This window comes from Frieseomelitta varia, unplaced genomic scaffold (genome assembly GCF_011392965.1).
Source record: "Frieseomelitta varia isolate USP_RPSP 00005682 unplaced genomic scaffold, Fvar_1.2 scaffold_251, whole genome shotgun sequence".
Taxonomy (NCBI): Eukaryota; Metazoa; Arthropoda; class Insecta; order Hymenoptera; family Apidae; genus Frieseomelitta; species Frieseomelitta varia.
This window is the reverse complement of record NW_025109981.1, coordinates 265527-281831: the sequence shown is the minus strand read 5'-3', so window position 1 is coordinate 281831 and position 16305 is coordinate 265527. Positions and strand designations below refer to the sequence as shown.

Genomic DNA, 16305 nt, shown 5'->3' with positions numbered 1-16305 from the left:
GGATCACGATTGAAAGCGATTAGAGAAGAATCGGTCGGTGTTGGCAGCTCGAATGCGTGAGCCAAACTGGCCCGCGAATACGGTAGGTAAACGCGAGCTAAATGCCTATTCAGTCTGTGTCTGCGTCTCGCGGTGTATCGCGATTCGGTTTCCTCTTGATTACTTACCGGATCTCCTTGCATCTTCTTCCCTCGGCGTTCGTCATTGCTTGGATATGCAAAGGTCTCCGATTAAACTCGCTCGCAAGCTGTTGCAGGTGCCGTACGATTCGATGTCGAACTTTTCGATTTTCAATTTCCCAAGTGTATTTTTTGTAATGCAAGCACGCATCTGAAAGGAATGAATTTCTTACAGAAGAAGAGAATATGTATTTACGATACAAGAACGTGTTACACGTATTGTGTATCTCCGTGTAAAACTGGCTTAAATCATTGATACGTTATCGTAACTCATTGATAGGTATATAAGTAACACTCATGATACATTATCATGTACAGTATAACTTATTTAAATTTTTTGTTAAAATAAAATTTAAAATATCTCAGGATATGATACATTTTTCTTCAGAGTGACACGAAGAACCAATCCATGGAAAAAAAAATTATAAAATTGTACTTCGCAGTTGTATCTGTAATTCTCCACAATTCCTTTTTTATTTTCAACGGGCACAGAGTTACAGACCAACCTAGTTACTATTCTGTGTATACAACACCATCAAAAGTCAAAAGAGTAAAAGTTATTCCGTCGAATAGATCGATCGTTGATTTTGTTTGGCACATTATTGGTCACACTTCGTTTCACGAAGATTTTTAACGAGAGAGGAATCTCTTTGATGGACCGCCGGTATTTCGCAAAATGACGACTGAGTGATCGATATCAGAAAAGTATTCCATGGCAACGCGATAGCATTGACTAAAGACGGGGAATTGTAAGCGGATGAATGAACAGTGTGTGATCGAGCTGAAACCATATGATCGGTTTCACGAAGTAATACTTGTCACCGTACCGATATCGATGATCGTGTGTCGCGTGTTGTTTTAACAAAGAAAATAGAGAAAACAAAGGAATATGGGAAATACAGAAAGCAACGTAGCTAGCGGAGTGAAGAAACAGACGGATGCTTCGTCCATCTTACTTTATAAATTAGTCGACTTGAAAGGTAAATCATCGGACAAGGGATGAGAACAAAAGCGAGGAGACTTCATGAGCGTTTTATGAGAATAAATTTAAATAAAATGCTATATGAAATAAATTATAAGATATATTATCAACTTGATATATTATCAATTCTTTATATATTACACACGTGCGTAAATTTATAAATTATATTTATATTTTTAAACATATGTATATTTGTAAATTGCATTCAATGAGAAAAACTGAACGTTCATTATAGGATATCCACTGCATCTTGATATATAATATACTATTGTAATCTACCTTGAAAAATTAAAATAATTAAAATTTATGTTATGCCGCACTTAATTCGTCCCACTGAACAGAACATTTCGACAATTACAATAATCCTATTTTTAAATATTTATACCTGAAGAGTGAAACGCTTTTTTCATCTTGTGAAGGTGGTGGATTATTGGTTGATATGATGAAAAGGGCAACGCAAACAAAACAGTATGCGGAATTGGACCATGCTCTAAGAACGAAAGTGGAACCGTATTTATACAACAAGGGTAAAGGTAAATGGATTCCGATCGAGAAGTTGGTCTTGCTGCGAAATAAGGATCGTCCTAAGCACAAAATGGTAATTGACATTCAATTACATCGTAGTAGGTAGGCAATTTGATCGAAATACTTTCTTATTATGATCGATCGATCGATCGTGTAACAGCTTCCGCCGTTGAGAGCTATGGAGAATCCTGCCGATTACGACATCGACAAGGACATGCAAAACGAAGATAAACTGGACGAGACAAAAATAGGTAAATGATCGACAGATCGATAGAGACGATGGGAGATGTAATTATTCCGTTCCTTTTGAACAGATAAAAGCAAGTATAGATTAGTCTGCTGGAGCTTGAGCGAAAGAGGAGCGGTCGGAGAAACGATTTTGCATTTATGCATGTTACACGCGACTGCTATTCACATTGATCTAGCCAAACGTTTGTTACGTTTTTATCCTAAGCTTATCAACGATGTGTATATCAGCGATGAGTACTACGGTTAGTAAGTTCATCACGTCACACGATGATCCATAACTTCGTTCTAGCAATTCAAGAGTTGAATTTTCTAATATATTAATCAAACAATAAATAAAAATTTTCCCTTCGTAAAAAAACAAATAAATAGAATACTTAACAAGCAAGCTTTTGGAATTGTTTAAATCTATGTTCTTTCGTTTTATATCCTACGTCACGTTGAATTGTGACTGCTAACGTTTTTAACAGTCAAAAACTTGTACAAAAGTCACTTTCATCGATTCTGAATTACTAAATACTCGTATCTGTCCGTTCGTTTGACTATTCTTCACAGGTGAGAGTGCGTTACATATCGCAATAGTAAACGAAGATCCAGCATTGGTGAAATTTCTTTTGGACAGCGGTGCGGACGTGCACGAAAGATGCGTAGGCAACTTTATGTGTCCGGAGGATCAAAAAGCGTCGAGATCAGACAGTCTGGATCACGAATGGGTTTGCGTAACTCCGGAGACGAATTACAACGGGTAAAGTAGATTATACTTGAGTGGAATACAGATGAACACGCCCGCGCATGATGTCAAGACACTTTCATCTCGTCTCGTTTGCGTAGATACGTTTATTGGGGCGAGTATCCTTTAAGTTTCGCTGCGTGCTTGGGACAGGAAGAATGTTACAGATTAATACTCGCCAGGGGAGCAGATCCAGACAAGCAAGACACGAATGGGAATACTGTTTTACATATGCTGGTCATTTATGAAAAGCTGGTAAGTTGCTGAATACACTGCACAGTGGCCTGCAGAATGGCTCTGTGTGATCAAAAGTGAAAATATTCTCTTTTTCAACAAAAATATGGTAGATCTTTAAAAAAGAAGAAAAAAATGTTTCGACATGATAAACTTGTAAAATTAACTTTTGACCATAAAAAGCGAGTTTTTAGTGCCACATAAAGTCTTGTTCAGACTGAGAGATCACTGCCCATGAACATGTTGTTCATAAATAGACCGTAGATAATGGGAAACAAAATATAAATTCAGGTAATTTACATCTATTTTGTCTACTGTTCACGGACGATGTCTGGACAAGGCTTAAGATTAATCTAGAAGGAAATTATCAATAAATTACCTCGATCAACTTTTTTCCCGGTCAAGACTATGTTTGATATGGCGTATGAAGTGGGTGCATCTTTACCAATCAGGAATAGTCAACATTTAACGCCTTTGACGCTGTCAGCAAAGTTAGCCAGGATCGAAATGTTTTTTCATATTTTGAACATCGAACGGGAGATTTACTGGCAGATAGGAAGTATTACGTGCGCGGCTTATCCTTTGTCACAAGTCGATACCATCGACGTTACTACGGGAAGCATCAGCCATAATTCTGCTTTGAATCTAGTGGTATTTGGTGTGAGTTATAAATCAAAATCAAAAAACTGCTTTCCATTATATATTGTGTAATAAGTTCATTCGCATTTCTTTGAAACCAACGATTATTATAACAAGTATTTTAGAGTTTACTAGTTACTATAACTAATACGAACAATGTTCCTATAACAATTTCTCAAAATCTAAATATATATATAATAATGTGATATACACATATATTTATACTATTTACTACAACTGATATAAGCAACATTTTCACATTTCTCAAAATGTAGAAACCTACCGAGTGAAATATGAACGAACTTATTACACAATCAAATATATTACCATTCTTTATCACCATACGATATTTCTGGTACATGTAGGAAAAGGACGAGCATCTGGAATTGATGGACGGTATCCTGGTCGATCTGTTGAACGCCAAATGGAACACATTCGTTAAATCACGGTTCTATCGTCAATTTTTCCTTTTTTGTTTCTACTTTGTTCTGTCGTTGGTCAGTTTTACTCTTCGACCTGGTCCAACGGTGACGCCGTCTGCTTCCTCTCCTGCTGTTACATCCCAAACCTCTGTGGAATCACCGATGACAACTCCAAAACCGGATCAACTTCTCCCGAATGTTACAAATACTTTTCAAAATACCAATCTCTCCCTTCTTCTTGATCAAATTATTACTACTGCTTTTACCTCGAACATGAAATATTCTTTGAACGCAACAGCGCCCTTTGATAAATTGAAGTTCGATATCGTCGCGGACTTAACATCAGTCTTGAGCAACGTTTTGTCGACGGATCGATCTCGAAACGAGATCGAATTTTTTAATGATTCTTATAGGATAACTACTAGGCCCAACGAGCTTTACTACTCTAAAAATGATACTACACCGATGGATTATCTGAAAATTACAATGATCAACGACACTGTCCCTGCAAATTCGACGATGCTCTTTGATGATACTATACTATCCGCTGGCAGTAACAAACACGACTGGTGCGTTGTACGATTCATACACATTTTCGGAACAAATCTGATTAACCCTTTAAGAGTTCATTGAATTTCTTAACTGTGCCAAGGAGAAACATTTTCACTTTTATTCGCGTATGAAAGTAAACATTCGTATTAAATACTGCTTTTGAAAAAAAATTTCTATTTTTGTTGATATAATAATAATAAGTTATACCTTAAAATAGATTTAATCATATATAATATTAAATAATTATTATGAAGATCTACTGGGGTTAATACGAAGCTAAATTTCAAAATTTACTATTTTTAAGAATCGCAGCCCGATATTATATATTTGGCTTTAGGACAATCCATCCATAAATATTTCTAACGTGCTTCCTTTCGATATTAGGTGGAACAATCTCACGGAGAAGTGTAGACTAATGCACCTAAATACGATATCGGCCAAGGTCCGACTAATCGCTGAAATATTAATGGAGATTGCAGCTGCTCTTTACATAATTGCAGCATTACGTGAAGCCAGATTTTTAGGACTTAATATGTTCATTGAGAATCTAGTAAGGATGATACTACCGAGCGTGTATCTGTTTCTCTTATTTTTACGTTTACTTTTATGCGAAAAGAAAATATTTGGTGAACAATGTGCGATATCGGTTTCTCATCGACGAAATTTTAACTTTAGAATATTTGAAATAAAAGGAAAGAAAGAAAAAGGAAGATGGTGTTTCGTTGACAAACCGATCAAGCACACAAACTTCATAATACACATTATAAATTAAAATATTGTACTAACGAAAGGAATTATTTCTAGATGACTGCACCATCACGAGTAATGTTCCTCTTCTCCTGTTGCATATTACTATCTTTCCCATTCTTGAGATTAGCTTGTGCCGACGAAGTTGAAGATATGTTAGCGGTTGTCGTGATGTTAACCACGGCACCGTATTTTTTATTTTTCTGTCGGGGTTTCAAAACGGTCGGTCCGTTCGTCGTGATGATTTATAGAATGATCATGGGCGATTTGCTCCGTTTCGTCTCCATTTACTTGGTCTTTGTAATGGGATTTTCTCAAGGTAACGTAGAAACCAAGTTCTCCTCTGATGGAAGAATTTAGTTTAAAAGTCTCAAAGTCTCTAACCATTCTAACAAATTTCGCTTCGATTAAAATTATCGCGTACCAATATTATTCTACACCGTTAGCTAAACTTCTTTCCATTTTTGTTAACACTTTCGCACTTCTGTCCTGGCCAGAAATTTTCGACATACGATAACAGATGCATCATATCTTACTTCTGAACGTAGATCATGGACATAAATAAACTAGCGATCAATTCGTAACAGACGATTGGTCGATTAAAAACTTGAGAGCAAATATGCCGATGACGCTTCCTCTTCCCTTATAGTCGTTAATCAAAGTATGTATAACGATATCGAGCAGGCGATACGAATACGAGTTTGTCTTATGACTTAATCGCCCGTCTGGGAATTGCTACATCACAAGCGACATTGACACATATTACACTGGAATATCCTCCATTCTGAAACGTAACAAATTTACATATTCTAGGCATTGTGCCAATCTTATACATACTTGTATTTATTCTCCAGTTACATACTATACATGCATTATCGTCCATAAGTAATTGGATGCTTGCAATTCCATTAAAAGTTTGATATTTTTATTACGTGTCGACAGTTACAATCGACGAACATTTTTCTACTGTGAATTTTCTACATTTTCAAGTTTCATATTCATTTTTAATAAACAACTGATGCTTCATAAAATCTATCTGTATAAATCTTTTCAATACAATTAGAAATGTATATCTCAATTGTTCTAAAATCTCTAAAATTTCAATGAATATTAGTCATATGTAGAATCTTCAGCCACTTAATTATTATAATATTAGCTATTCTTTTCATCAATATTTCTTAATTGTTAGGATTAAAAAAAAGAAATTCTTTTCAATTGTCTCCAATTCTTTTCAATTTTATACTGCAACAATTTAGCATGGTAATATTCATAAATATTTGATACTGTAGTTGAAAAGACATCTTATTTATTACGTAATCTTTTTCTTTCTCCTCTATTCTTTTTTTTTATTTTTTCGCGTCTTATTCTTCTAATAATGTATATAAAAAATTATCTCTTTTTCTCCTTTTCTTCAGCATATTATATCATATTTTTATCTTTCGATAATCCCAATACGCCTGAAGGAGTAGATGATTCGATAAGCAATCCAATGCCATCGCCGGTAGAAAGTATAATGGCAATGTTTCTTATGAGTATGACAAATTTTGGAGATTATTATGGTGCATTTGAGAGAACACAGCATGAGATAGAAGCTAAGGTGATTATCTTTCATCTATTCTTCTAGCAGGTATATATGACTACAATATAAAAATTAATTTCGTCATAGCTTTTATTTGTGTTATATATGGCAATCGTTGCCATATTATTAGTGAACATGTTAATTGCTATGATGGGGAATACATACCAGAAAATTGCAGAAACAAGAAACGAATGGCAAAGACAAGTACGTTTCTTTTCCCTTTCCACTTAAAACGACATTTATTGATCATCATCTATTTGTTAATACGGTGTTTATCGCAGTGGGCACGTATAGTTTTGGTAGTAGAAAGAGGAGTGAGTCCAGAGGAAAGGCTTAAAAAATTAATGGACTATTCGCAGCCAATGTCTGATGGTCGAAGAGCATTAGTACTTCGATTAAATCAATCGGTAAAATATATATATATATATATATATATATCTATTTATACGAGACTTTTTATAAGCGATTATATATAGTACATGTATATGTATATGTATACAACTAACTTTGTATGCACGTATAATAGATGATTGTAAAAAGTGTATGAATTTTAGGAAGAAGATAAGGAAGAAATGAAGGAAATTTTAGAGATGAAAAGAACTCATGATAGATTGTATAAAAAAAGACAGAGCAGTATAGCAAAGAATATTGTAATGTCGGAAGATAATGTTATTTTATAATGTTACATACAGTGTAATTAACTTTCATGATTACGATTCTTCTTTTACATACATACATACATACATACATATGTAAACCTTTGATGCTCAAAAAACGCATAAACTCATACATACGTACTTACATACCTATCGATACAACATAATCGTACTCATGGGTAGTTGCTATAGGAACCATTTACTATGATCAATAATAAATATTTGTTGACTTAGCAAATTTCTTATTTTGTGTATCTTGCTATCTGAAAAGTACTTTCAAAGCTATCTACCCTGTAGAAATGAGCAAATTAAGATCGCCTATAAATTATAAAAACATGGAACTAGAACTTCTGGAGGCTCTTAGAGCGGATGAGTTATATAAATTACAAAATGATGCTAAACTCAGAGCGGTGGAGCAAAAAGTACCTACCTATGAAGATTTCAGACAATTGGTAAGCAATTGGTATTTTATTTAAAATACTCTTATCTGCCTGTTTAACATTTAATATAATTTTTATTTTTTCTATTACCAGGTAAATGCTGCCCATTTAAAACCTTTGAAATGTGACGATATTAAATCTAGAATAAAGAAATGTTGGAATCCCATTGTTCACACCAATAGTTTGAACACGATAACATCGTTTGACAAAGTAAACGAAATACAACAACAATCCGAAGATCATTCGAAAATATCGAGTAAATGCGATGATAATGCTTTTCAAAATGAAACACCCACCACGTACGCCCAATTTGTACAAATCTGGAAAACAGTTAAAGATCATAAAGAAAGATTTTATTATCTCAAAACGTTACGGTAAGATATGTATTTATGAGTGCGTAATAATTAAATTGATGGAGGTTAGAATATAAATGTATGTAATCGGTTATTTCAGATATACCTTGCAGAAGAAAATTTTTCAGACTGAAATTCCTTCGTCGTTGTTCGTCGAAATAATTGATACGTGCTTCCGAAATGCTTCACTTCCCGATAACATCGAGTTCGTTGTCGACATTTTATGCACTTTAAGCAAATGTAATAGATTTTACCTGACTGTTAGTTTCATGAAACAGGACGAAAAAGGAATATGTACGCAGCTTTTTCGTAACCTAGCCAGCGCAGCGTGTCAAAACGAGACAATTAAAAATACGATCGAATCGTTAGCACTGCTTTATGAAGTTGTACTTGAATAACGAATTGCAATGATTAATAAAGTTAGTAATAATAAAGTACCGATTAACAAAGTTAGTAAAAATATGTAAAACGAAATAAATAAGACTGATTTCTTATACGTGTGTAAATCACGCGTAACATAACGCGTAGCAAACAATACGTTGAACAATTTCAAAATTTATTTCAAACGGTGTACGCATGCGTCCGAAACAACCGGATCACATGACCATAGAGTACTTAACATGGCCGCACGCACTGTAATACCAGTTCGAGGTATCGCGATCACAGTTGATTAACAATTAGTTCGAAGATCGATTGAAATTTTGATAAATTCGAATTTATTTTTGCCTTCTGTATTGAAATGACTCGAATATTTGATATCGAACGTCACTGTCGTTTGAATAATATTTCGCGATGCGTACACGTACGTACGTGGAAAGAAGCATGTATGCATGGATGTCGCATGTACGCACGGATCTCGTAAATAAACAGAATAATTGAATCGCTGAGTAAAATGTCAATTGACGGTGCCACTTTGAATGGTTGAAGTTGTTGGTTAAATAAACAAATAAACGCAATATGTTAATCTGCCGGAAATCACGGTTTCATTTGAGCAGAGTCTGAAGCAAGATACACAGGACACGTACGTACCTGTTTGCGTATACGGGTATATGTATTTAAACGGTGTAATATTTCGTTATCATGTGATGTAACATGCAATGCAATGGTCATAAAAAAAAGGAACTAGTGAGAATTGTCCTCAGCATGTTTTGTTACTGAAAAAGAAAAAATATGTATAAACGATAGGTATATATTTGTATGCATTAATGTATGTGTATGTATGTTTTGTATGTATGTATGTACGATGTACATATGTAAACACACACACGCGGTATATGTAGCGTAAAATAGATATAAATGGTATAGTTGTGTATCCGTGGTAAATGGGAAAGAAAATTTATCGAGTGATTCGTGAAAAAAGTATGCGGTTAGAAGAAATGCCATTACGTTTGAGCTCGGACGAGCGGGATTTTGAAATGGATGAAGAGACCGATTATCTCCTTCAACCTTCCGAAGACAGTATACGACTTCTGACCTCACGAAGACGGCGGATAAATGATTTTTCTATATTCCTCAAAAATTGCTTCTGCGGGTGAGTTACTGATTCGATAATCGATCGTTAATTTTAACAAGCAAGTCGAGCAGAAATAAACATGATCGCTCGATTAGCGACTTCCTGGTTACCAATTTGAATGGTAGCCAACGTAATAAATGATAAAGATCTATCGAGATTCATCGTAGAGATATTAATGTGCAAAAGAGGTGGAAATAAATTTAAAAAAAAAATGGAAAACGTAAGGGAAAAAGAAAAGAGAGACGAATAAGATAATGTTAACGTCCATAATGTGAAAAATCTTTTTTGTAAAAATATGTCTTGTCTACCTATCTCGATAAGGAAAGATATTACTTATCAAACGATAAGTAATAACTTCCAAATACACACATTTAAGAACGTTTCTCTGTTTTTAATAACTTGCATTATGAAAATACAATTGATGCAATTATATTCGTGCATTTTCATGCCATCTTTCAAGTATTATAATACTCTTTTGTTGAAAAATTAGTCTAGCTTAAGATTGTTAAATATATATCTGCTAAAGAATGAAGGAAGTGAGCAAATTAAACATGTTTAAATACACAAATTTCGCAAAGTTTTATTCATAATAAAAAATAGAAAGAAACATAATAATAATGTAGTTTCTATCATACTCTGTTATAATATGTGGTACAAGTTCATGCAGTAAGTAAAGCGAATTCACATCTTGTAAACTTGTAGTTCGTGGATGTTATGATGTCATAACAGAACTGTGTTGAATATCGAAGGATAGATTTTTTAGACAGTGGTTTTTTAGCAAACGGTCGAATAGAAGTATTTCTTTATATGGTTTATGATAGTATTTCTTTGCATGAAGAAATATGCAAATGGAAACGCAAAGTAATGTTATAAGATTATCGAAAGAGGATATTCCTCTGATATCCAGACCGCGGAATATCAATTTGTGGACAAGGTGACGTACATACATTTTACTTCCTCTAAGGGACTCCGATTTTTGCGTATTTTTTTTTATTTCTTTACGACTCTTATTGAATGATTAAAAAGATGTTATTAAGATGGTCAGCACAATATTTATTCGACCTCAACCCAACGATTATGTTGAATTTATGTCCAAATATATCCCATACTGCAACAAATACATTTTTCTTCGTTTAAAATCATTATATTTACAAAGCTGTTATATTCAAAAATTTTATTATAATCTCTCATTAGCAACAGTGTGATTATATATGTAGTAAAAAAATAAAGTAAAATCTTGTTTTTTTATTTTTCTACTTATTTATTATTGTACCTTTTTAGATGTTGTACATGGATGTGGAGAAGATGTTGCAGAGAACGTGAATTAAGGGCTAGAGTTATTCATATTGGTCAGCCAATGCATGAGAAATTTCCTACTAATGTCATAAGAAATCAGAAATATAATATTGTCACGTTTTTACCTTTGGTAAAGAATGTTGCCAATTGTATTGTTATTTGCTAATATAATGTGGTATTAAAAATATGTAATTGCTATATTATATTTTTAGGTTCTTTTTCAACAATTTAAATTTTTCTTAAATCTATATTTTTTGCTTATGGCTATATCTCAATTCATACCAGACATAAGAATAGGATATTTATATACATATTGGGGACCTTTGTGTTTTGTTTTAACTGTTACTATTTGTCGAGAAGCGATCGATGACTTCAGACGATACAAAAGAGACAAGGAAGTCAATGCCCAAAAGTATTACAGATTAGTGAAAGGTTTTGATACCCCGGAATTAGTACCAAGTTCTAAATTGCGAGTGGGTGATTTGGTAAGAAATTAAATGAAAATACAAAAAAAAACATAAGATATTAATTAAATGAAGAGAAAATAGAAAAATTCATTTGTGTAATTTTTTTTCTAAGGTTATAGTAGAGAAGGGCCAAAGGGTACCTGCTGATTTAGTATTATTACGAACTACAGAAAAATCAGGTGCGTGCTTTGTGAGAACAGATCAACTAGATGGAGAAACAGACTGGAAGTTGCGACTGGCTGTTCCAGTTACTCAAAAATTGGAAAATAACTCTCAATTGTTTGATATTAAAGCAAGCATATATGTTGAAAAGCCTCAAAAAGATATTCACAGCTTTATTGGAACATTTACCAGAGTAAATTTTTAATTTGTCTTTAATGTTTAATGTTACAACAGTGTAATTATTAATAAATGTTGTTATAACATACAATCACGTTACAATTTATAGTACGATGGACACAGCAGTGAAGAAAGTTTGGGTGTGGACAATACTTTATGGGCAAACACAGCAATCGCGTCAGGTTCGGCTCTTGGTGTTGTAGTGTACACAGGGCAAGAAACTAGATCACTTATGAATCATTCTGCACCGCGGTCGAAAGTTGGTTTATTAGATCAGGAAATAAATCAGCTAACAAAGGTATTGTATTCTATCATATTGTATCATGTTAATTTCATTTAATAAACGTCGTTGAATGAATTTTAAATTCGTAGGTTTTGTTTTGTGCTGTGATTGGTCTAGCATTGGTAATGATGTCTTTAAAAGGATTTAACGGGCCATGGTATCGTTATATGTTTCGTTTCGTTCTGCTATTTTCTTATATAATACCAATCAGTTTAAGAGTGAATCTAGATATGGGGAAAGCTTTTTACGCTTGGTGCATTCAAAGGGATAAGGAAATTGCAGGAACGGTTGTACGAACTACTACTATTCCGGAAGAACTTGGTCGTATTTCATATTTACTAAGTGACAAGACTGGCACATTAACGCAAAATAAAATGGTTTTCAAAAAGTTGCATTTAGGCATGATATCTTACGGGCAAGAAACATTTGACGAAATTATGGCTGTATTAAAAACATGTTATGCCACGAATTCCGATACTTCACCAGTAAAACCAGCGTCTGTACATAGTGTGAAAGTAAGAAGATCCGAAAGTACTAGAATATATGACGCAGTGCATGCTTTGGCGTTGTGTCACAATGTAACACCAGTTTATGATGAAGTAAGTAAATCAAATAATTTGGATACAATGAGTGTACAAACGGGAGAAACAGGAGATTCTGGTTCCATTCAAAGGTAATTTTTTTTTAAACTGTGCTACATAAAATTATACAATTATGGTACACGTGTTTATTTTATCTTTGCTTTTAGTCAAACAGAAGCAGATCAACATTATTATCTATCAGAACAAAAACGTAATTACCAAGCTTCTAGTCCGGATGAAGTAGCATTGGTTAAGTGGACAGAAGAAATGGGATTAGCTTTAGTGAAGCGTGACTTAAATTTTATGCAACTAAAAGCTCCAAACGGCAAAATCTTGAACTACACAATTTTACAAATATTTCCATTCACATCGGAAACCAAACGAATGGGAATAATAGTAAAAGAAGAATCCAGTTCTGAAATAGTATTTTATTTGAAAGGTGCGGATGTAGTGATGTCCGGGATAGTACAGTATAATGATTGGCTTGAAGAGGAGTGTGGTAATATGGCTCGGGAAGGTTTAAGAACATTAGTTGTTGCAAAAAAAAATTTGACAGAAGAACAATATCTCGATTTTGAAGCAAGGTACTAGGGAATTGTTACGTGTTAGTGGAAAAATGATTAGATATGATAAATTGATTATATGAAAAAAATTTTCTTTTTTAGATACAATTCAGCAAGAATGAGTGTCAGTGATCGCGTTTCAAGAGTTGCTGCAGTTGTCGAAAGTTTAGAAAGAGAGATGGAATTATTGTGTGTAACTGGCGTCGAAGATAGATTACAAGATAGAGTAAGGCCTACATTGGAACTGTTGAGAAATGCTGGAATTAAGGTACGTCGCACTTTTACCAATTTACATTGCTACGAGATTAAGTTTCCTTTATTTGTTTCAATTTTAATAATAGTTTTGCTTATAATGTGTTTTCTATGATTTTTAGATTTGGATGTTAACGGGCGACAAGCTAGAAACAGCAACTTGTATAGCAAAATCTTCGCGTTTAGTTTCACGAACGCAAAGTCTTCATGTTTTCAAATCGGTGGTAACTCGCACGGATGCCCATTTGGAATTAAATACTTTTCGTAAAAAACAAGACTGTGCCTTAGTCATTAGCGGCGATTCTTTAGAGGTATGTTTGCTATATTACGAACAAGAATTCTTAGAACTAGCATGCGGTTCACCAGCTGTTGTTTGCTGTCGATGTTCACCCACGCAAAAAGCCGAAGTTGTTAGTCTTATTCAAAGACATACTGGGAAAAGAACCGCAGCTGTCGGTGACGGGGGTAATGATGTATCAATGATACAAGCAGCAGATGCTGGTAAGCATGTTTCTCATAATTTGAGTAAATTGAGTAAATTGTAATGTAGATGTTATTACTGATAATATTCATTTCTCCTTTTAGGTATAGGTCTTGAAGGCCTTGAAGGAAGGCAAGCTTCTTTGGCTGCAGACTTTTCTATTTCTCAATTCAGTCATTTGGCTAATCTCTTGTTGGTTCACGGACGCAGAAGTTATAAACGTTCTGCTGCCTTAAGTCAATTCGTTATTCACCGAGGTTTAATTATTTCCACTATGCAAGCCGTGTTTTCTGCGGTCTTTTATTTATCGTCAGTATCCTTGTATCAGGGATTTTTAATGGTTGGGTAAGAAAAAAATTAAGTAATATCAAAACATATATATAATATGATATAATAATGCTAATATGTCAAATGACTAATTTGTAGCTATGGAACAATATATACAATGTTTCCGGTATTTTCATTGGTATTAGACAAAGATGTGTCAGGAAAAATTGCACTTACTTATCCAGAACTTTATAAAGAACTCAGTAAGGGTCGATCGTTATCCTATAAGACATTCTTCATGTGGATTTTAATAAGCATATATCAAGGTAATAAGTTCTTTTGTTATTATTGATTATACATCGTTTAGTAATGTTATCTGAACCATCTTTCAGGTGGCGTTATAATGTATGGCGCACTTATAATGTTCGAAGATGAATTTATTCATATAGTGGCCATAAGTTTCACAGCACTTGTCTTAACAGAGTTAATAATGGTAGCTTTAACAATTAGAACATGGCATCATATTATGATACTTGCGGAAATTTTCTCATTGGCGCTTTATTTATTATCGCTAGTCGTTCTCAAAGATTATTTTGGTAGGTATAATTAATATATATTTTTAAAAAACAAGGAATACGTTTATTAAAAATTTAATCACTTTTTTCATATTGTAACGCAGATGCTGAGTTTATCAAGACCACTGACTTCTTGTGGAAAGTATTGCTAATAACTTTAATTTCGTGCATGCCATTATACATTTTGAAATTTTTACGAAAGAAATTTTCTCCTCCTAGTTACACTAAATTATCTTAAACTTCGTGCATAACAATTTCATTCATTTTATGAAAAGAATTGACAAATTATTGATCTGTACTGAAAAGATGATATGAAAAACCGTTTTTAGGTTTAAAATTATCAATCCCTGATATGCGTTGTTTGCTGAATGCGTTTGCATTTTCTAAAACTCCTGAATATTTTTCTAACTACGTTCGAAATATTGATATATTGATATTGAATTATTGACATATTCAAAATATTAATAAGACCTTATAATTTGACATCAGAATGTAATTAACAAAAATTACAATTGTTTTTGTTCTAAATATACCATACTAAGTGCTTCTCTGTTAAACTATTGCATAGGTCAGATTTAATGTTTCTTTAAATTCTAACTTAATGATAAATTCTATGAATAATTTATTGTTATTATTATTATTATTACTATTATTAGTATTATTATGATGTTTACACGTGATGTCATAATACATAAACATTTCTATAATTTTTTTACATTGTAAATTCAAACGAATTGAAATTATAATAACTAGAAAGAAACGGTTTAAAGCTGCATTTTGTTTATTTATTTTATGAGAAACTGTAAAGTATTTTTGTTTTTGAAATATATTTGCGTATATGTAGCATTTTATTCGTTTTCGTCTCATGTCTATTATGTATATTCGATCGCATATTATTTATAGGATTTTAATATATTAAGTTTATAGGACATAAATAATCAATTAATTAAAAGCATATAATATTTTTAAAGTTTTCTTGATATTTTTAATAAATACGTTAATTTCTTATTTTTACAAACTAAATGCCAAGAGGGAGATTCCTATTTGTTATTGCTTTATTTTAATATAGAATATTTTTCTTTTGTATTTTAGATAAAATTTATTATTTACAATTTTAATATAATGTGATGTAACTTACTTATCGTGTATGTACAATGCTACAATAAAAAAAAACCGATTTTTATATTCATGCATAAATTAAGATCGTAGATTTAGAAGTAATTGTTGTTAGTTACAACGTTGATGAGATGTATCATATTATATATAGAATACATAGTTAGTTCTAGGTAAATAGCACTTGACCTAATGATATACATTTATAATTAATTTATGTGAAAAAAATATAATAATAATATATTCATTTAAACATTATGCCACTTTTCTTTTAATCCTGAACTATTCTTA

At 32.9% G+C, this 16305-nt stretch overlaps 2 protein-coding genes and 1 long non-coding RNA gene across 7 annotated transcripts; 2 read left to right on the top strand and 1 right to left on the bottom strand.

The window, feature by feature from the left end:
- The first annotated feature begins 15 nt into the window (after nt 1–15).
- Nucleotides 16–7732, top strand: LOC122528486 (transient receptor potential cation channel subfamily V member 5). Of its 2 annotated transcripts, none has more exons than XM_043653678.1 (14): nt 16–82; nt 1581–1759; nt 1847–1937; nt 2001–2177; nt 2488–2677; nt 2764–2917; nt 3302–3556; nt 3901–4526; nt 4894–5059; nt 5314–5575; nt 6672–6853; nt 6923–7039; nt 7117–7242; nt 7390–7732. In XM_043653678.1, the coding sequence occupies exons 2-14, from the start codon at nt 1601–1603 to the stop codon at nt 7513–7515; spliced, it is 2631 nt and encodes an 876-aa protein (XP_043509613.1). In that variant the 5' UTR covers nt 16–82; nt 1581–1600; the 3' UTR covers nt 7516–7732. The 2 variants fall into 2 exon arrangements, with proteins under 2 accessions (XP_043509613.1, XP_043509612.1); XM_043653677.1 differs by lacking the exon at nt 16–82 and adding an exon at nt 596–1159.
- On the bottom strand, nt 7569–9776 carry LOC122528518. 3 transcript variants are annotated; one of them, XR_006306589.1, is made up of 3 exons: nt 9671–9776; nt 7922–9438; nt 7569–7809 (listed from the first exon to the last, which is right to left on the bottom strand). It is a non-coding gene; the product is annotated as an uncharacterized LOC122528518 (long non-coding RNA). The 3 variants fall into 3 exon arrangements; XR_006306588.1 differs by having other exon boundaries at nt 7569–8251; nt 8391–9438; XR_006306587.1 differs by having other exon boundaries at nt 7569–9438.
- On the top strand, nt 9433–16272 carry LOC122528484 (probable phospholipid-transporting ATPase IIB). Of its 2 annotated transcripts, none has more exons than XM_043653671.1 (13): nt 9433–9815; nt 11079–11223; nt 11306–11578; nt 11673–11915; nt 12009–12197; nt 12272–12855; nt 12931–13347; nt 13429–13594; nt 13701–14079; nt 14164–14404; nt 14486–14652; nt 14719–14922; nt 15006–16272. In XM_043653671.1, exons 1-13 carry the CDS (start codon nt 9607–9609, stop codon nt 15137–15139), a joined length of 3351 nt encoding a protein of 1116 aa, XP_043509606.1. In that variant the 5' UTR covers nt 9433–9606; the 3' UTR covers nt 15140–16272. The 2 variants fall into 2 exon arrangements, with proteins under 2 accessions (XP_043509606.1, XP_043509607.1); XM_043653672.1 differs by lacking the exon at nt 9433–9815 and adding an exon at nt 10433–10731.
- The last annotated feature ends 33 nt before the right edge of the window (nt 16273–16305 follow it).